The 22,415-nt window shown below is 41.0% G+C and overlaps 1 protein-coding gene across 1 annotated transcript in view; it reads left to right on the top strand.

Annotated features, from left to right (window-relative positions):
* HHIP (hedgehog interacting protein) overlaps positions 1 to 22,415 on the top strand; it is a 183,733-nt gene that overhangs the window by 16,161 nt on the left and 145,157 nt on the right. The window contains exons 2-3 of the mRNA XM_077279270.1: positions 7,943 to 8,138; positions 20,787 to 20,943. Of these exons, the coding sequence (XP_077135385.1) occupies positions 7,943 to 8,138; positions 20,787 to 20,943 (353 nt within the window). The remainder of the gene's footprint in view (positions 1 to 7,942; positions 8,139 to 20,786; positions 20,944 to 22,415) is intronic.

Below are 22,415 nucleotides of genomic sequence, written 5' to 3' on the forward strand. Positions count from 1 at the left end.
TTAGTCGACATTAATGTGTATGGGAGTCCCTGGCAGATGATGTTGGGGGAGATGAAGATAAAGCATGTCTGATTTCAGACTGGTGATCCTTTTGTTCTCCCTGAGATATGTCACTGCCAGAGATGTCTGGCAGTGGCTCTCTCAGAGGACACATGAGCGCTTGACAAACCAAGCGCTCCTCTCTATAGGAGAGAGGGTGTAAGGTTGCTGCCGACCGAATGATCACGACAGCTATCTAAGGTACACTTGCATATGTGTTTAATCTATTTTGTGTCCAACCAAACCTGCTTGTTGGTTCACTTAGAGCTGAACTAAATGCCTTAATAGCTGCCCCCCTTTTAGTACCACCTCAACACACATGCACGCTCAATAAGACCGATTAGGCATGTGTTCTCAATAGGAAAAGTGGAGGAAGTACCTCCTATTGCCTCCTATTGGGCTTATTTCTCATGGGAACAAGCTTATCTGATCTATCATCTGTGGAGGGGAGAGTCTGGAAGGCTTCAGACACTTTAGATGATTATCTAGTAGTGCTGTAAATAGTTAAGGTACCGTCTGTTGTGAATTCCGTTCTCGGACTCCCTCCTGTGGTCATGAATGGTACTTCGGTGAGTTCTGTCTGTGGACTCCCTCTGGTGGCTGTGAGTGGAGCTGCTGGTTCTGAGATTCCTTCTCCAGCTGCCCTCGTTTGGGGCTAGGCTGATTCTCTATTTAACTCCACTCAGATCGTTACTCCATGCCAGCTGTCAATGTTCTAGTACTGGTTCAGATCTCTCCTGGATCTTTCTGAGGACCTGTCTACTCCAGCACAAGCTAAGTTCCTGCTTGTTCATTTGTTACATATGGTTTTTCTTGCTAAGTTCTAGTCCAGCTTGCTATCATGAAACTACCTGGCTAGCTGGAAGCTCTGGGGGTGCAGAGTGGCACCACCGCATCGTGAGTCGGTGCGGGGGTATTTTTTGCACACTCTGCGTGGTTTTTGTAGCTTTTTGTGTTGACCGCAAAGATCCCTTTTCTATCCTCAATCTGTTTAGTTAGACTGGCCTCTCTTTGCTAAAACCTATTTCATCCTGTGTTTGTGATTTCCTCTTATCTCACAGTCAATACTTGTGGGGGGGCTGCTTTTACCTTTAGGGAAATTTCTCTGAGGCAAGTAAGGCTTTGTTTCCTTTCTTTAGGGGTAGTTAGCTCTTAGGCTGTGAAGAGGCGTCTAGGCAGAGTCAGGCACGCTCCACGGCTGTTTCTAGTTGTGTTGATAGGAGTAGGGTTTGCGGTCAGCAGAGTTCCCATTTCCCCAGAGCTCGTCCTGATTCCGTGTTTAACTATCAGGTCATTCCTGGTGCACCTAACCACCAGGTCCATAACAACCGTCACACTCAGCGACGCTGCAGCGATATAGACAACGAGCCAATCGCTGCAGCGTCGCTGTTTAGGTCGCTGTAGAGATGTCAAACACAGCAGCTCCAGAACGATGCAGGAGCGATCCAGTGACGTAACGGTGACTCACTTATCGTTCTCACAGGTCGTTAGCTCCATGTAAAACATTGCTGGCATCGTTGCTTTCTCTGTCAAACATAACGATACACGCCGACCTGACGACCAAATAAAGTTCTGGACTTCTAGCTCCGAACAGCGATATCACAGCGGGATCCAGATCGCTGCTGCGTGTCAAACACAACGAGATCGCTAACCAGGACGCTGCAACGTCACAGATCGTTGTCATTCTCGTTGTAAAGTTGCTGAGTGTGAAGGTACCTTTAGATTCTGACAACAATAATCTAATATCTTCGGCCACCTCTAGGCCTAGTACTGGCTTCATGGATTCACAGCCAAGGCTGTCAACAGTTGGTGTTTGAGTAAAGCTGAACTAAATGCCTTAATAGCTGCCCCTTCAACCTTCAGTACTAGCCCAATACACATGCACCCTCAAATAGACCGATTAGGCATGTGTTCCCCATAGGAAAAATCGAGGAAGTGCCTATCAGATGCCTCCTATTGGTCTTATTTCTCATGGAAGCAAACTTATCTTATCCATCATTTGTCGAGGGGAGAGTCTGGAGGGCTTCAGACATTTCATATGATTATCTAGTAGTGCCATAAATGGTTAGATTCTGCCAACAATAATCTAATAGGTCTGGCCACCTTTAGGCCAAGTACTGGCTTCATGGATTCACAGGATTCAAGGCTGTCAATAGCTGGTGTTTGAGTATGGCTTTAAGTGTGTTCTTTTACACTCATTTGTTTGCTTTTGCTCTTTAGATACAAAAGCTTTTTGTCAGTCTCATGACTAAACAAACAATGTTTTCTAGACTCCTTTGTTAAAGCCACCAGGGTATTATTATTTATTTACCTACACACTTAAAACTGAATTTGAACCCTTTCATAATACAGTTCAGGTTCAGAGATTCATATATACACAGGAAATTGACATTCTATGGACAAAACAATGGCTTCTATCAACAACTTTCCAATAGAATCTAGAATCTTATTTAATTTTGCTAGTTGATGTGAAATTTGGACAGTAGTCATAAAAGATAGCATGAAGAAAATCCAAACAACTTGTACCTTTCAGTCAACCAACAGGTTTTGTTGCAAGGCTTGTCACAGAATGTACGACAGCATACATAATGTTATAAAAAGTTACATAGAGACAAAAACCACAAGTTTCCACTGGTAACAGTGTACACAATGCAGTATATACAAGTGGGTTGACAGGGATTGAAGGAGGAAATCCCTTATCCAAACAGATCACAGTCCAATTTGGTTTACAGTAAACAAGCAGAGACAATTAGGAGTTATATGCTAAGACGTCTCTAGCATGTATGTCTGCACTGAGAACATACATTTGGTCTCATTGCTTCGTTTTCACTAGAAAGAGAGAAACCTACCTTTGTTAATGCGTTTTAGCACAGATTTGCACTGAAAAGGAATCCATCAGTCAGGAGAGTCTGGAGGCTTCGGACACATCAGATCATCCAGTACTGCCTTACATTAGCCAAAAATAATCTTATATTAATGACCATCTTAAGGAATAATAATGGCTTCATGGATTCACGGCTGTTAATAGTGACTTTTTTAATATGGCTTTAAGTGTGTTCATTTACAGTCAACTTAGTGTTGGTCTGAAGATGAAGACTTGGCCACAACACAATAGACAATATCTTTTCTTTAAAGTGAATCTTTAACCATATCTTTACATATGAAAATAATGACATGGCTACAGTATATAGGAACTAGTCCCCCATTAAAATGATAACTTTTGTGTAGAGATTCCTTTTGCAAGCCTTGAGAAAGGATCCACATGCAAATCAGGCTGTAAAATCACTGGGGGTAGAAGGATTCACAAGTGCATTGACCCACCCCTAGGGCGCTTTCAGCATGATTTGCATATAGGTCTTCAGCTAGATTTCTCATGAGTGGCATATCAATCTCTACATAAAATATATAATATTGGGGGACAGTCATCTTTGTAGGTATATCTCTACTTCTATATGTAAAACTTGCTGACAGGTTCCCTTTATATCTTTATTATTTCAGCTGGGTCATTAGATATTTCCTATGATATTAATGATTTTTCTCATGGTCAATACCATGCACATTCGTTTTTATTGGTAGACTACCAACGAATGAGGAAAAATAGTTGTTCTCATCAAAAGCGCAGCTTTCCATTGTTCGGAATCTATAACTATGACTAACCTAATGAACATATCAACATACATCCAAAAGTATGACAAATAACAGCTCTACAGTAACAAAGGCAATGAGCCTCAGTCTTATAAACACATACATGTGCCCTCTTGGTTTTCATTGACTTGGGTAAGTTCATTGACTTCATAGAAGGTTCTTGATCTTTGAGACTGATGCACTAAGACAAGAAAAAGAATGCAAGGAGGACAGCTCTATGTCCCAAAGGAGTGTTGCATGTCTCACATGCCTATCCAGCAATTCATGTGTTAAATAGGGCCCTAAGGCGTTATAATTGGCTTCACAGAGAGTATTAGTTTATTGAAACCAAACCTGGAATGATGACTCTATCAATCTTCCAGAAAGGTAATTCCACCACAGACCTCACACAGAACAAGATGTTGGGCTCCTGCTGCATTGGAACAGCAAGAGACACACACAAAAAAGTATAGTGTAGTTGAATTTTGACAATTTATGGAACCCTATTCCACATCTCACATTTTAAGGATTTTTTTTTATCTGGCCACAACATTCATTAATAATTTCCTTTGACAGTTCAATAGAAAGAACTTCATTCTGCCAAGAAGTGACTTATCTCTTCCAATTATATTTACTTTTCGATGCCTGAAATTTACTACTTATGCTGCAGTTCAGGCTGCTAAGCTATTTTCTGTTGAATGGGACTCTTTTGTGTTATTCCAAAATGAAAATAAATTCTTTAATATGAAAAGAGTCTTAAGGCCCCAGCATACTGTGACACATCAATGTGGTTTATGTTGGATCCCCAGATTATGTAATCAACCCTTTGGGATTATGTCAGTCCTCATTGGATAATGCCAAAAAATGATAAAATGTCGAAATTATGGTTGTCTACAACTTTTAGAATCTTATTAAATACAGGTCCTTCTCAAAAAATTAGCATATAGTGTTAAATTTCATTATTTACCATAATGTAATGATTACAATTAAACTTTCATATATTATAGATTCATTATCCACCAACTGAAATTTGTCAGGTCTTTTATTGTTTTAATACTGATGATTTTGGCATACAACTCCTGATAACCCAAAAAACCTGTCTCAATAAATTAGCATATCAAGAAAAGGTTCTCTAAATGACCTATTACCCTAATCTTCTGAATCAACTAATTAACTCTAAACACATGCAAAAGATACCTGAGGCTTTTAAAAACTCCCTGCCTGGTTCATTACTCAAAACCCCCATCATGGGTAAGACTAGCAACCTGACAGATGTCAAGAAGGCCATCATTGACACCCTCAAGCAAGAGGGTAAGACCCAGAAAGAAATTTCTCAACAAATAGGCTGTTCCCAGAGTGCTGTATCAAGGCACCTCAATGGTAAGTCTGTTGGAAGGAAACAATGTGGCAGAAAACGCTGTACAACGAGAAGAGGTGACCGGAACCTGAGGAAGCAGTGGACTGAGTCTGGTGTGGAAACATCCAGAGCCACCGTGCACAGGCGTGTGCAGGAAATGGGCTACAGGTGCCGCATTCCCCAGGTAAAGCCACTTTTGAACCATAAACAGCGGCAGAAGCGCCTGACCTGGGCTACAGAGAAGCAGCACTGGACTGTTGCTAAGTGGTCCCAAGTACTTTTTTCTGATGAAAGCAAATTTTGCATGTCATTCGGAAATCAAGGTGCCAGAGTCTGGAGGAAGACTGGGGAGAAGGAAATGCCAAAATGCCTGAAGTCCAGTGTCAAGTACCCACAGTCAGTGATGGTGTGGGGTGCCATGTCAGCTGCTGGTGTTGGTCCACTGTGTTTCATCAAGGGCAGGGTCAATGCAGCTAGCTATCAGGAGATTTTGGAGCACTTCATGCTTCCATCGGCTGAAATGCTTTATGGAGATGAAGATTTCATTTTTCAGCACGACCTGGCACCTGCTCACAGTGCCAAAACCACTGGTAAATGGTTTACTGACCATGGTATTACTGTGCTCAATTGGCCTGCCAACTCTCCTGACCTGAACCCCATAGAGAATCTGTGGGATATTGTGAAGAGAAAGTTGAGAGACGCAAGACCCAACACTCTGGATGAGCTTAAGGCCGCTATTGAAGCATCCTGGGCCTCCATAACATCTCAGCAGTGTCACAGGCTGATTGCCTCCATGCCACGCCGCATTGAAGCAGTCATTTCTGCCAAAGGATTCCCGACAAAGTATTGAGTGCATAACTGAACATTATTATTTTATGGTTTTTTTGTTTGTTATTAAAAAACACTTTTATTTGATTGGACGGGTGAAATATGCTAATTTATTGAGACAGGTTTTTTGGGTTATCAGGAGTTGTAGGCCAAAATCATCAGTATTAAAACAATAAAAGACCTGACAAATTTCAGTTGGTGGATAATGAATCTATAGTATATGAAAGTTTAATTGTAATCATTACATTATGGTAAATAATGAAATTTAACACTATATGCTAATTTTTTGAGAAGGACCTGTATAAACTGAAGACCAAATGAATGTAAATCTCTGAAACATTTTATACCATGAAAGAAATCTGCCAGATTCATATTCCCGATTTACTAAAAGTGGAGCATGATCAAGGTGATCATTAGCATCCAAAGCATGTGTAAGGGCTTTTACACATGACCGTAAAAATCAGACAAGTACTATCCTTCATTTTTAATGGATAGCACTCGTCCCCATGTCATACTATAGGGGTCCGGTCCAAGGAAATAAATCGCAGCATGCATGAGTTATCGGATCACATTCAGCCATTCGTGTCTATGGGTCCATGGAAAATAGACCACACTTTGACCTGATTTTCACAGACAGACTGAATGGAGAAGATGAAAACATTTTTTTTTTTCTTATTCTCCTCATCTGAGAAAATCGAACCATATTATGATCACACTCTGATCTCATTCTGGTCAGAGTGTGATTAGCAGAATTGGACCAATGTTCTTGTATGAGAGAAAAACAGTTGTGTGATCCTAGTCTAAGAAGCAGTCATTAGTGGGAGGAGAAAACAATGTTACAACAAAGTTTTCCAGCAACTGTTCGGCCCATTTCACACATCAGTTTTTTGCCGTCAGTCACAATCCGTTGGCTTGACGGATCCTTCGCAGATTGTGAAAAACTGATGCAACGGATTCGTTTTTTCGACAGATCCGACTAGCGGATCTGGCTAATTGGATCCTAAATAAATCGCAGCATGCTCAGTTTAAAAAAACCGGAATCTGTCGCCGGATTCTGTCTTTTTACGGATCCGGTGCCATAGGCTTCCATTCGAGCCAAGACGGACAACATCGAATCCGTCGCTGTCCGATTTTTTGACGTACACAAAAAACGTTACTTTGTCCATCATCTCCGGCCGCCGGACAAACAATTTTCAGCAGATGAAACGTGAGGCCATCCATCGCAATCCGTCGCTAATACAAGTCTATGAGAAAAAAAACGGATCTGGCGGCATCAGTCGCCGGATTCATTTTCTTCAAAATTCAATGGATTGCAACTGATAGCAAAAAATTGATGTGTGAAAGGGGCCTTCTCCAGTCATGCCCACTGTTAAGTTGACTGACATCTCATTTAGCCTGTGAATGTGCTGAGCTGGACACCAATCAACTGGAAAGTGGGCATGATCAGAGAACAGCAGAGACTACTCTGTAAAGAGCAGGGTGCAATGCAATTAATACACTGATTTCTCCTACCACCTCTGTCAAGCTCCACTTTTATTTATACAGAGAATCTGGACCTGACAGGTTCCCTTTCATTGGTAATTCATATGTATTACATTTGTGCTTCTTGTCTTAAAAAAAAAGCATTACTAGATTCAATCCTATTGTAAAACTATCTACATTTCAAAGTAAAGTCACAAATGAGTTAACAACAATACCTGACCTAGCAGAAAACCAAATAACTTAAAAAATGAACCCCTATGGAGAAAATTCCAAGGTAGGAATTTCAGGAATAGGATCAAACACTCGAAAGCTTGCATATTTAACCCACCTGCATATACCTTTATTGTAATGCATTTTGTCTTTAGAATTGCAGTGCTCTTTATGGGCACCCATACAACCTCACAAAAATACAGCAGTTGACCATAAAATTAATTAAAATTTCTTAAATTCTGTGTATGCATGGTCGTTCTGTAGATAGATTTTGCAAAAAAATATGCCACCAGCATGTTCCCCTGTGTTTCAGTTTATTGTTCTGTAAAGCTGTGCTTTAAATATTTGCCCAAGTGAAATGTACGTCATGTGCTTATTTTTTTTCTGGTTTGTGACTTGCAGATATTTTCAGTTACCAACAACACAGAATGTGCAAAAATCCTGGAGGAAATCAGATGTGCCTACTGTTCGCCACATGCGCAGAATCTCTTCCATCCTCCAGAGAACACCGACACATCTGAAAGGCAGCTAGTGCTCCCGACATTGTGCAAGGACTATTGTAAGGAATTCTACTATACATGCCGAGGTCAGATACCAGGTAATGGAATAAGAAGACATTTGTGAACTTGTGTCATGTGCCTAGGTGCAGAAAATTACCATTTATTTTAAATTAACTTTTTACATTAAATATATTAACTTTTTTTTAATTTTTCATATTACTATCTAGAGCATATTAAAGAGAATCTTTCACTGGGTTTTTGCTACTTCATTTGAGAACACCATGTTTTAGGGGCAGAGACCCCGATTCCGGTGATGTGTCACTTACTGGGTTGCTCAGTGTAGTTTTCTAAAAATCACTGTTTTATCAGGGAGAGATTATCACTAGAGGACTACTTGGTCAGTTGTCAGGCTGTCCAACCACGCCCCCACCACTAATTGGCAGTTTTCTGCAATGCACATAAAACTGCCAATCAGTGGTGTGGGCGGGGTTATACAGATCATTCAGAGAAATGCTAGCTCTGCAGCAGATAAAACAGTTCACATAATTACAATCATCTATGTATAGGTAACGCAGCATCCACCATTAGCAGTAGGTGGTGACTACAGCTCACCTCCTCCCTCTCCCTGCACAATAACTTCCTTTAAGCATTCATAGAAACCTCTCAAAGAAAGAAAGCATATCTCTAGTAGAAGTTTAGAGTAGCAGGCTACCCCTAAAATCAGAAAATAAAAACAGATGAAAAGTTATAAGTATGTTAAATATCTGGTTTGAATTATAAGGGGGTTATCCGGTTTTAACTTTTATTATTCCATTGTTCAATAAAATAACAAACTGAGCTTTTACTTGCCCTCCACTACGTCTCCACCAGTCCTGCAGTGACGTCATATCTGCTACACTCAAAACCGCTGCAGCCAATCACATGGCTCAGCATCTTTAGCCAAAGTTGACAGTACGAGTTGCTGAGTCTAATAAGTGTCTGCGGTGTTGTAGATGTGATGTCACTCCTGCAGCTGATCAACAGAGACAGTGCTGGACCCAGGGAGGATGAGTACAAGCCAGGTTTGTTATTGTATATGTCTTTAAGCCTGTGAAGTAATCAAAGTTAAAAAGTGACAACCCATGAAAAAAACAATACAGGTGATACATTTCCTTTAAAACTTGAAGTGATTAGTGAGATTATGAAGTGTTATTAAAGACGTTATTTCTATACAAAGTATTCCAAATTTTGTTAAACTTCTACATTTTTCCTGTATAATAATAGTCCTAGGCACTGAATCCAATTTTACTGTATGGGACAGTTTAAAAAAAAAAAGAAAGAATATTTAGAGTATATGACATGTGTAAAAAATGTTTTTCTTTCCAGCAGCTTTGTTTTATAGTATTATAAGAACTTCCTGGTATAATATTCTGATACTGCTCCTGTGCTCCAGTGTCCAGGGCTTCATGATGTATGCTTTAGAAAGCAATGCTTGTCATGTGTGGATCCATAGATGACATCACATCTATCTGATGGTATTCATGCTTGGATCTGGTCATTGATATTGAGCAATGATGCTTACACAATTACATTGAGAGGCTGCTTTGAAATACTCATAAGTACCCTAGAAAACTTGAAATTCACGATTGAGGGACACCCCATGTTAAGTTGCAGTTCATTTTACTCTACCACTTAATTTCACGCTGAAACTCTTTTTCGACAAGGGGAAGTCATTTATTTCATTTAGAAAATTGCACGTTTTTCTTCTATTCTCACTAGTAGGCAAGGGTCATCCCGGAAAATGATGCTACTGATCATTGGGCTGGTTCTTTTCTTGATGCTCTGGTTCTTTATTCATACTCCTGTTTGTATGAAAGGGCCCTGATCCAACAGGAGGATGTATACGGACTATAATACCCCGACTGGCTGCGGATCTTATGATCTGAATGTACAGACTTATAGAGACATATGAGACTTTAAGTCCATTTAGGGACATTGAAATACGCCCATCTGAACCCAGCCTTAGAAAATAGACATAACTACCAAATTATAGTTACCGTATGTATTGTAACCCCTGACTTGGTAATATATGGCTTTTTTTTACACTTTTAGGAGAAGATGTATTAGCTTCTCACTTTTCATCGTCACTTTCATTTTGATAGAGCATGCTGGGAAAATGACTGTTCTCTGTCAGTTGCTGTAAAAGAATTTCAATATAATGCAAAAAATAGAAAAATATGTGGCATTCTCCCCATGGCTAAAATAGTCTTTTAGTAATTAATAGCAGAAGATACAGATGGAAAAAGAGATGGTTGTTTCATGTTATTAAGTACTTCACCCAGGCTTGATAGCACGAGGGGTTTAGACACAAGCCCCGACGGGACCACTGAACATGGGCACGAACGCAATGTGAAAGGGGTCTTAGAAAAAAGGAAGCTCAGCAGGGAACTTTAAAAAAACCCTGCTTGGAGCCTACTTACTATACTTATAGAGTGTTTTTAATTATTTAACCTTATTTAACCTTACCAAATGTGGTCTCAGGTTTCTAGAAAACCTTCCATATTGAATAGAAGTATGCTTTCCAATATGACTTAGGCCTCTTTCACACTTCCGTTTTTTACAATCAGTCACAATCCGTCAAAATGTTGAAAAGACGGATCCTGTGCAGATTGTAAAAAACGGGTGCACTGGGTCCGTAATTTTGATGGATTCGTCAAGGCTATGTGCACACGTTGTGTATGCGTCTTCGCCGCGTTTTCCGCTGCGAAAACGCATACACAACACACCCCATGTTAAAAATAATAATTTTTAAAAAAATCGTGATTTTCTTACCTTTCGGCGGCGTCTCCCGCAGTCTTACCGATGTTACCGATGCTCCCGGCAGCTCCCGTTCCCAGTAATACCTTGCGAGACTATGACCTGTGATGACGTAGAGGTCTCGCGAGACCGCTTTGTCATTTCGCAAGGCATCACTTGGAACAGGAGCTGCCGGGAGCATCGCTACCATCGGGAATGCTGCGGGGGGGACGCCGGAAGGTAAGAATATCATGATTTTTTTAAAATTATTTTTAACATTATATCTTTTTACTATTGATGCTGCATAAGCAGCATTAATAGTAAAGAGAGAGATCGAGAGAGAATTTCCCTGCTCAGTTTCAAAAGACGGCATCTGTCGCTGGATTCCTGCTTTTGACAGTCAGCGACAGATCCTGCATCCATGGGCTTCCATTATAGCCAATGACAGGCAGCACAGGATCTGTCGCTGAGCAATTTTCCGAGGTACACAAAAAAACGTTTCTCTATGCGTTGTCTCCGCCCGACGGACAGCAATTTTACGATGGATTCAGGTCACGACGGATGAAACGGAAGGCCATCCATCAAAATCCATCGTTAATAGAAGTCTATGAGAAAAAAACGGATCCAGCAAATGTTTCTTTTTTTCACAAAAAAAAAAAAAGACGGAAATGTGAAAGAGGCCTAAGTGAACGTTATAATTTACATTCTTTTGCTCTGGTATATTTTTCCACCTTTACCATCTGTCACGGGGTTCTTCTCCAGTACCACACAATCAACAGAGCTAGAGTATAGTAAACAATTCCATGTCCTTTATTTAGGCAAAAATACAAAAGGTCCATATACTATCCACCACACAAAGGATAAAATTGTCCAGAACACGAATGCAGTTCAGTAACAGGATAAAAGTCCAACAATCCAACAGACAGAGGATAGCATAGTCCATATACTATTCTTTCTCTCTGACATCCTCTGAACACATCATCATTCCAGACAGGACTGATCTGTGTCTCACCTCCCTGATATTTACAAGTCTCCCTCCTCATTCACAGGTCAGGAGGGGGAAGGTCTCAGAGGCTCATTGTTTCAACAAGATAGGTCAACATGTCATTAGCATACAATACCGTACTGTAGGGGCTGATATCAGATGGCAGCAACAGCCATTCATCAATTAGCAAATAACTCCTTCTACAAGAGAACACCATGAAAATAAGTAAAATAGAAATATACACAAAAATGATACCCACATAGCATATCACACCATTACAACGTCTCCCCCCTCATAATAAGTGAGCACACTATGAGGTCTACACAGACCTCTGGCCTGCTCACTTTAGTCCACATTGCTCAATAGTTTATAGATCCCTGTACAGTGGCAGGGGTTGCAATAATCACGAGCACTTGTCATAAATTCCCGTGTCCTGGCTTTATGGTCATACCAGGCTTTTTGACTGGACTGGGCCGTTCGCTGATGTTCATTAGCCAAGGTAGCTAGCTGGGCGAGACAGTCTCTGAGCTCTAGAACGTAGGGAATAATGGGCGTTCCGGTATCTGCGATATCTCCCTCCAATTGTTCTTTCAGAAGAGAGAGAGGCCCACGGACCTTCTGCTCCCACAAAATGACTTTGTAACTCCCCAATGTCATTTCCAAGGAGGATATCTGCAGGAAGTCCTCCCATAACTCCAATCCAACACAGTTTTTCTCCAAAACCATAGTCCAAAAGTACCAAAGCTCGCTGTATATATTTGCGGACACCCCCCTCCAGGACAATGGGAATTCCTGGGCCCTGGGGAATTGCCTCGGGTCGAACCACATGGGGGTCAGCGATAGTCAGGAATACCCCTGTGTCTCTAAATCCCAAAACTTTGTATCCATCAATTAAGACATCCTGCAGGTGGCAATGCCGTTGTTCTGTATTTCTGATGGACAAAGGCCAGAGTCTGTACACCCCAGAAGGGGTATCTATGGTGCTGTGGTCGGTGGTCCACTCTGGTGGGGGTGATGGTAGCTCTTCCTCGGGTTGGATGTAGTGCACAAGATGTACTGGACGAGGTGGGGCTGCGTGGGGCTCCCTCCGAATCCTTGAGGGACAGCCAGACTGCAAATCTCCAGGTTGCCCACACCCATAACATCTCCTCTCTGTGATACCCCCAGGTCCTGGTCGGAACTGTTGGGGCCCAGGATTGTGAGACGTGATTGTCATCGGCTTGCGACTAGGTGGAAGGGCAGATATAATCGGAGGGGGACGGGGTGCCGGAGAAGGCCGTGGTTCATTGTCCAGAAGCCTCCTCCATTGCGGACAGATAGTAAGAGCTTCATCGGCCAGGGCTGCAGCTCTATCCACAGAGCATGACGTGCGCTCCCGGACCCATTCCCGTACCTCTGTGGGGCACTTGGCAAGAAATTGTTTTATAAGGAACGCCTGTATAATATCTTCCACAGTAAAGGCGTTTTCTGCTTCCAGCCATCTCCGACATGCCTGGGACATCTTATGTGCATACATCCTAAACGATCCCCCGTAGTGCATGAGAGGTCTCGGAACTTGGCCCTATATGAGTCTGGGGTGACAGCATGGTAATCCAGGATAGTCTGCTTTACAATGTTATAATCCCAATTCCGCTGTGAGTCAATGGTTCGGTAAGCCTCCGCCAGGCTACCGTTCAGGAGTCCCACTAACAAACGCATCCAGCCAGAGTGGGGCACCTCCATCACAGCACACTGCTGCTCAAAGTCCTTGAAGAACCCCTCCACATTTCTGGAAGCCTCATCAAATGGCTTAAACTCTGTCCAGGTGATCCGTACAGGCTCCTGGATCGTTGGGTGTACATTCCACATTGTGTTACTTCCTCTTTCAAGCTCCATTGCTTCTTGTCTCCGCTGTGCCCGGCGGGCAGCCTCCTCCTTGTGCTCTTGAGAGATGCCTTTGCCCAGAACTGCCATCTCTTCTTCGTACCACACCACCCACTGGCTTTTTGGGGTGGGGGTCCTCGTCTCCAGTGCTCGTCCTTCAGACATATGGGAGGAGGTGGCCGGGCTGGCAACCACCAGTAGGTCAATTAAGGCCTCTTTAGTCAGTCCCTGGTAGGTCAGACCCAGGTCTCTGGCTCTCTCCTGTAAACTGGATACAGTCCAATTTCTGTGCTCACTCTGTGGGTGGTTCTCCATTAGGTTACACTCTGTTGATCCCTCTGCTTGCCACCAGTTGTTACGGGGTTCTTCTCCGGTACCACACAATCAACAGAGCTAGAGTATAGTAAACAATTCCATGACCTTTATTTAGGCAAAAATACGAAAGGTCCATATACGATCCACCACACAAAGGATAAAATAGTCCAGAACACGAATGCAGTTCAGTAACAGGATAAAAGTCCAACAATCCAGCAGGCAGAAGTTAGCATAGTCCATATACTCTTCTTTCTCTCTGAGATCCTCTGAACACATCATTCCACACAGGACTGATCTGTGTCTCACCTCCCTGATATTTTAAGTGTCCCTCCTCATTCACAGGTCAGGAGGGGGAAGGTCTCAGGGGCTCATTGTTTCAACAAGCTAGGTCAACATGTCATTAGCATACAATACAGTACTGTGGAACTGATATCAGATGGCAGCAACAGCCATTCATCAATTAGCAAATAACTCCTTCTACAAGAGAACACCATGAAAATAAGTAAAATAGAAATATACACAAAAATGATACCCACATAGCATATCACACCATCACACCATCATTACCACAATTGTAAATTAATTTGCACTGAGGAGTTTGAATGACCTAGCAACTATGTCTATGAATGCATATTTGTCTTCTATCCTTCAATTTATACGAATGAGGTAAAATAGAAAAATTAATACTTGATTTTTTTAACCTTTTTTTCTAATAGTATACATTATAGCCACCTCTGTGTAACTGTATATTCTAGAACAAATTCTTCAAGTCATGAAGTTATTTCTATTCTTAATTCACCTATTATCTCCACAGGACACAGTTCTTTGTAAAACAATAGACTTAGAATATTGCTTTCCGAGCAGTTGCATTGCACTTGGTGGTGCATGATATATGTCTCCCGAAAAGTGCTCTTGTTTACTATTTAAAACATAGAATTCACCACTTACGATGACACACACCAGTATTTTTGATGAAGGGGTTAAGGTGACTCGGGAGAGTAAGGCTTGAGAGAATGATGGAGAAACACAGGAGCCAGAGCTGCTGGAACCTCACTCCCCAGATCAACATATGTGGTGACGAATGACAAATTTATTTTTCTACAAAGGCTGTGTATATGTAAAACTGCTGAAGTGCATCAAGATGTCAAGTGCTTTCTGTGACCACCCAGGCTGCTCTGAAGGATAACCAGATGAAAGCATAACTCAAGCACTGGACAGAGCCATGCTGCTCTGTATGGGAAGAGAGAGAAGCGGTCACACACTGCACAATCAAGGAGAGTCAGATGCTAATAATTAGATGAAAAGCCTAGAAAGAGATAATCATGATGGAGATACACGGAGTTGGGAGGTCTTTATTATTATTATTTTCATTATTGCTTTTTTATTATTGCATTATAGTATATTGTGTTTTTACTTTCCATTGTATAAGTAGAAATTCAGCAGGAATACATAACTATAAAATATAGAAATTCCAATAATGATGGTCCTCTACTAAGGGCAGGTGCAGACAAGCATATTTTTAGTCCTACTGCGATCCTTCAAAATGTTCAGACTAATGTTATTCTTTGGGGCTGTGCATATGTTTGATTTTTTCCTCGGACAGAGTTTGTCAGAGAACGAAATGGCTGCATGCCTGAGTTTGATCCAATATTCAAATTGCACTTGGCCAACAAGTCAATGAGTGTTTGCAAATCATCGGATTTCACTCGGATGACATCTTAGTGCAGTCTGATTTCCACAGCCTCACAGAATGTAAAAGATGGAGACGCTTTTCGCTCCATCTTCCACTCATCGGCATCTGCTCATACTATGATGATACTCTGATCATACTCTAATGAGAGTTTGATCACAGTGTGATTAACGTAATCGGCAACATTCTCTACGGCTATCTGCACCTGCCCTAACAGATTCTCTTTCCGATTAGCTTTGATAGGCAAAACATTTTAGGATCAAGACACCTAATCAAGATTGGCAGTAGAGCTGTGATGAAACTGGTGGGTTGAATAGAGAAGTATATACAGAACAGAGCAAAAGTTTGGACACACCTTCTCATTTAATGATTTTTCTGTATTTTCATGACTATGAAAATTGTACATTCACACTGAAGGCATCAAAACTAGGAATTAACACATGTGGAATTATATACTTAACAAAAAAGTGTGAAACAACTGAAAATATGTCTTATATTCTAGGTTCTTCAAAGTACCCACCTTTTGCTTTGATGACTACTTTACCCACTCTTGGCATTCTCTGGATGAGCTTCAAGAGGTAGTCACCGGAAATGGTCTTCCAACAATCTTGAAGGAGTTCCCAGAGATGCTTAGCACTTTTTGGCCCTTTTGCCTTCACTCTGCAGTCCAGCTCACCCCAAACCATATCGATTGGGTTCAGGTCTGGTGACTGTGGAGGCCAGGTCATCTGGCGTAGCACCCCATTACTCTCCTTCTTGGTCAAATAGCCCTAACACAGCCTGGAAGTGTGTTTGGGGTCATTGTCCTGTTGAAAAATAAATGATGGTCCAGCTAAACGCAAACCGGATGGAATAGCATGCTGCTGCAAGATGCTGTGGTAGCCATTCTGGTTCAGTATGCCTTCAATTTTGAATAAATCCCCAACAGTGTCACCAGCAAAGCACCCCCACACCATCACACCTCCTCCGCTATGCTTCACGGTGGGAGCCAGGCATGTGGAGTCCATCCATTCACCTTTTCTGCGTCGCACAAAGACACGGTGGTTGGAACCAAAGATGTCAAATTTGGACTCATCAGCCAAAGCACAGATTTCCACTGGTCTAATGTCCATTCCTTGTGTTCTTTAGCCCAAACAAGTCTCTTCTGCTTGTTGCCTGTCCTTAGCAGTGGTTTCCTAGCATCTATTTTACCATGAAGGCCTGCTGCACAAAGTCTCCTCTTAACAGTTGTAGAGATGTGTCTGCTGCTAGAACTCTGTGGCATTGACCTGGTGACTCTTGGTCTTCCTTTCCTTGGGCGGTCCTCATGTGAGCCAGTTTCTTTGTAGCATTGATGGTTTTTGCAACTGCACTTGGGGACACTTTCAAAGTTTTCCCAATTTTTCAGACTGACTGACCTTCATTTCTTAAAGTAATGATAGCCACTCATTTTTCTGTACTTAGCTGCTTTTTTTCTTGCCATATTACAAATTCTAACAGTCTATTCAGTAGGACTATCAGCTGTTTATCCACCAGACTTATTTATGCACAACACAACTGATGGTCCCAACCCCATTTATAAGGCAATAAATCCCACTTATTAAACCTGACAGGGCACACCTGTGAAGTGAAAACCATTTCTGGTGACTACCTCTTGAAGCTCATCAAGAGAATGCCAAGAGTGTGCAAAGCAGTCATCAAAGCAAAAGGTGGCTACTTTGAAGAACCTAGAATATAAGACATTTTCAGTTGTTTCACACTTTTTTGTTTAAGTATATAATTCCACATGTGTTAATTCATAGTTTTGATGCCTTCAGTGTGAATTTACAATTTTCATAGTCATGAAAATACAGAAAAATCTTTAAATGACAAGGTGTGTCCAAACTTTTGCTCTGTACTGTATAAGAAAATAAATCCAGTTCACCGTGGATGGCATCATGAGGATGTTCAGAGCTTGGACAGGTTGCTTCAAAGCATAGAAAAGCCCAAAAAGTAGAAAGATCCAGCTCAAGAAATTGTGAATACTTTATTTGCATAAATTGGTCAAAGAGGACATACAGAACAAGCAGTGTAAGTTACATGACATGCAACATTGGCGCTTTTCAGGTGACGGCACACCTATAATCTCTTTGATCACTATATGTGAATAATATGCAAATTGACTCTTCAGAGAAAAAGAGGACTTAAGCTCTATAGCGTCAGTGCGAAGCATGAGAACTAATTTGGCTAGATGAGAGGCTCTGGACTGGGGTCTAAGGGGTAACTTTTCTCCTTATGGAGAGTTACATACCAGCTCTGGCTTGTCAAGGTAAGGAGGCTTATTCGCCGTGCATTGCTCCTCTGGTAAATGTAATATGCAAATTGCCTCTTCAGAGAAAAAGAAGACTTAAATTCTATAGCGCCACCTGTTGGAAGTAGCGATCATACAAGTCACAATCAACCCTTTAACGAGTCGTGCAATATGACTTAGGATAAAAGCCAAATCAGTATCTCAATTCGCAGACACTGTGTTTTGGGCTGTTGGCCCTCGTCAGTGCGAAGCATGAGAACTAATTTGAGCTGGATCTTTCTACTTTGTGAGAAGTTTATATACGCTAAGCCCAAACACGTCATTTACCATATGAATTATTAGCTCACTACTACATTGACAAACAATATTATGTGTACTGGATCTGGCATTCCTCTGCCAAAGGCTGGTTTTAGAGGCAACAAAGGTCCAGTACACTGCTGTGCAGTCAAATTATGCCAAATGTGTATTGTCACCTTCTCTAATAAGTAACGAGTTATAAAATGGAATGGAAGCCCGTTAGCCAATACTACAATAGCTGTGTTTCAAAACCTAATGAAAGTTTGAAGCATCATTTCCATGTAACACATTTTCTAAAGGGAATCCAGTCAACATTATTTTCATCATTATTATAAAGTTTGTAATAACAAACCACCACTTTTTCCAGAATAAAACGACTCTATAGATTATCCCCATTTTGTATGACATTGCTCATACATTTTGTTTACTAAATTTGCATAAAATTCTGTGTCCGAATGAGAGAAATCTCAGTTCTAAGTTCTATGACATATTAGAAGATCATAGTCCTGGGTAACTGGTATTATAGTGCATAAATGCATGGTCCTCCATAGCTTGAGAATTGGGTTTGTTGCAAGATGGTTCTTATTCTGACACCAATATCTACGTCTTGTCATTATCACCTCTTACCAAATGCATTGTGTTAAAGGGAACCTGTCACCCCGTTTTTTCAGTATGAGATAAAAATACCATTAAATAGGGCCTGAGCTGTGCTGAACAATAGTGTATTTTGTGTACCCTGATTCCACACCTATAGTGGTTTGCGCATGCCCAACAGCGGAATGCACTGCGCAGCTGAAGAAAAAGCGCGATCAGCGCTATTCACCGCTTTATCGCTGGCGGCGGCCATCTTCCTGAGGCGCAGATGGAGCGCTCTGCTGCCTGGGGCTTCAGGAAAATGGCCGCGGGATGCCGCGCGTGCGCAGATGGAGATCGCGGCGGCCATTTTCCTGAAGCCGATATGCGAACTCGGCTTCAGGAAAATGGCCGCCGCGATCTCCATCTGCGCATGCGCGGCATCCCGCGGCCATTTTCCTGAAGCCCCGGGCAGCAGAGCGCTCCATCTGCGCACGCGCAGCCTCAGGAAGATGGCCGCCGCCAGCGATAAAGCGGTGAATAGCGCAGATCGCGCTCTTTTTCTTCAGCTGCGCAGTGCATTCCGCTGTTGGGCATGCGCAAACCACTACGCCACCAACGGAAAGATAAGCAAGATCTGGGGGAGAAGAAGAGGTTTCACCACGCCCATTTGACCAGACCACCTTGATTGACAGGCGAAAACGGTGACTTTGGTAAGGTATGTCGGCAGCATAGGTGGGGAATCAGGGTACACAAAATACACTATTGTCCAGCACAGCTCAGTCCCTATTTAATGGTATTTTTATCTCATACTGAAAAAACGGGGTGACAGGTTCCCTTTAAGGCAAAATGAGTTGTCATATAACAACAGAAACATCTTTATATCCAGTGAATATGGTGTAAAATTAAATAAGGCTTTTTTCAGAATTTTTTTTTCTATAGGTGTCGAAAATGTTTAAATGGTGTTTCCATCAGTCTCTGAACTCCAATTGCAAATTCTATCCAAAATCTAAGAAGGGTTTCTTCTTCTGCCTCTTTTTTCATTCTGAGGCTACCTTTTTCTCAGAAGGGATAGAAAAGTCTGCAGAACCTCAAAATTGAGCATTTAAAAATGTAAAGGAATTCTTCTCTCCCTTTGTTTCTGGCACACAGTAGTTGAGCCTCATATAAAGTTTTGGTTGTTCTTATATAATCATCAAAATTGAAAGTCTATTTTCCTATTCCATTTTATTTTTAATCCCATTAACCTTTCAGTTTATAACACCATTATTTGTGCCATTTTTTACGAATTCCCAAAGGAGTTTTACAATTCCTCTAATATCTGATATTGATGACTTATCTTTAAAGGGAACCTGTCACTTCATTCATCCTGTTTGCATGATTGCCAGCCAAGCATATTTTTTTTTCGGAAATGCTCTGGCTTTTCAGAAAAAAATATAATTTGAAGGGATGGTCAAGGGCTGTCTTCGCCACGCTCTGCTCCATGTGGTTGACAGGTCTCGCCAAGTTTGTACATTGAGAGACCTGTCAATTAACTGAAGAAAAGCCAGCCAAGGGCAGTCCCAGATTAGTTTTGTCTCTGCTTATGGTCTCATGTGGTTCTTCAAAATATATTTTCTCTGAAAGATCAGAGCTTTTCAGAGAAAAATATTGTATGTAATCGTAGTACCACAGTTCCTTTGATAAGTGCTTGGTAATTGTGCCAGTAGTGGGACCTTTCACCTATTTAATATTTATGCCTATTGTGAGGATAAACCATCAATATTTTTTTGAAAACTCCTTAAATTAAATTTACATTCCAAAATATTCTGCTAGAATATATTCTGATGTTCCAAAATGTTAATAGGACGTCTTGTAAACCTTGTGAACTACAGTATGTATATTACAATAGCCAATACAGTGGACAGATGTACTCATAGAGAAGAATATAGTTTATCTAACGGTATTTATTTGGGGGTTAAATATCAGTCTTTTTTCAGGTTTACTCCAAACAACGGCAGATGAATTTTGCTTCTACCGAGGGATGAGGGACAGCAGTCTGTGTTTTCCAGACTTTCCAAGAAAACAAGTGCGAGGACCAGCATCAAACTACTTGGACCAAATGGAGGAGTATGACAAAGTGGAAGAGATCAGCAGGTTCATATCGATAACATTTCTTTTATCTTGAAAAACACTGACAACTTTGTGGTTTTGACAGCAAATTAACTTAGTCTTGCCTGATTTTCCACAGCTGTGCCCTCCAGATGTTTTGTTCATCTGCTGTTTATGTGATTGCCTGGGAACAAATGCCTTTTTAATATTTTGGATGCTCGTCATGCTTTCTCAGTTGTTAGTAGAGTACTTCCGACCCACAGCACTCTTCCACTAGTATGTTTATAGATTTTCTTTTGTAATTAAATCTCAAATTAATTTAGACTTTTCCCTTAAAAAAAAAAACGAACTGAAAGAAGTAAGCAATGACCTCTGAAACTACTTTAATCAGGATTTGCCATCATGGTTTTACATATTATGTTTGCTGAAGCCATGACCGCTCCAAAGACAGTATTCAGATTCATAGTTACGGTAGTATTTAAATGAATATTTGCTCTTACTGATCATTTTAGAAAATAACTAAGCCCCGATTAATTTCATAGTTTGGCAGTGAGCCGAGTAAACTGTTGCAAATGTTGCAAACATTTTTGCAGCACAAAATGTTTTTCATAATATACAATACAAAATTGGTATCAATTATAGCAGAAATGTAGCCCAGGCAATGACTGGAGTAATTTACTTCTCACTTACTTTAACATTAGCTGTCAATTATTGGAGTACATTTCTTTCTCAGACACACAGCAGCCTAAAGATACACCAATTTATTAATAGGAGCTCAACTTTCATGTATTTTACTCCAGCACATCCTGGATCAAGATCAAAGCCCCTAAATGTTTAATTCATATCAACATATAAAATATAGTTTAAACCAGTTTTTCTCTAAATGTTAGGTGCCCCTAATGGTTGTTGAAGTGCAGCTGAGAAGGCATGTATCATATAAGTGTTCATATGATGAACAGTCGCCTTTACGACTTCAGAAATTTTAGAGTTAAAATTTCTGGTTATCAAAATTGGTTGTACTTCAGTTAGCCTTGGAAAGGTATAAATCACTGATGATTTTCCATTTGTACTATTCTTCTATATGTATTTTTCCTGTGTTATTTACATAATATGACTAAATTTGTACTTATAGTAATGATACAGTGTATTGGTTTCGGGAAAAAAAAAGGAAAATTGAGAGATATTATTAATTTAAGCATGGCTTTCTACTACAGTTTGAGTAGCACAGACAATGTCTTGGTTTGTCTGGTGATGCCTCAATAGAAATACTTTGAGAAGCTCCTGGTCTACTGGTCAGGATTTAAGTTTATTTGAAACCATATGGTATGAACTGTACCTGTGCTCTAGTCACACTTGCGTTCAGAGGTTCGTTAACCTTTTCGCCTGAACAGAGCCCAATTTCACCTTTTTTTAAGTTAGTTGTTGGCCCATTTCTTTACTTGGTTCTACTTGCTTCTGTAAGGATACAGGGTCTATATAACTGCACATTAGAAAATATTTCCCAGTATGCTATTGAT

This window comes from Ranitomeya variabilis, chromosome 1 (genome assembly GCF_051348905.1).
Source record: "Ranitomeya variabilis isolate aRanVar5 chromosome 1, aRanVar5.hap1, whole genome shotgun sequence".
Taxonomy (NCBI): Eukaryota; Metazoa; Chordata; class Amphibia; order Anura; family Dendrobatidae; genus Ranitomeya; species Ranitomeya variabilis.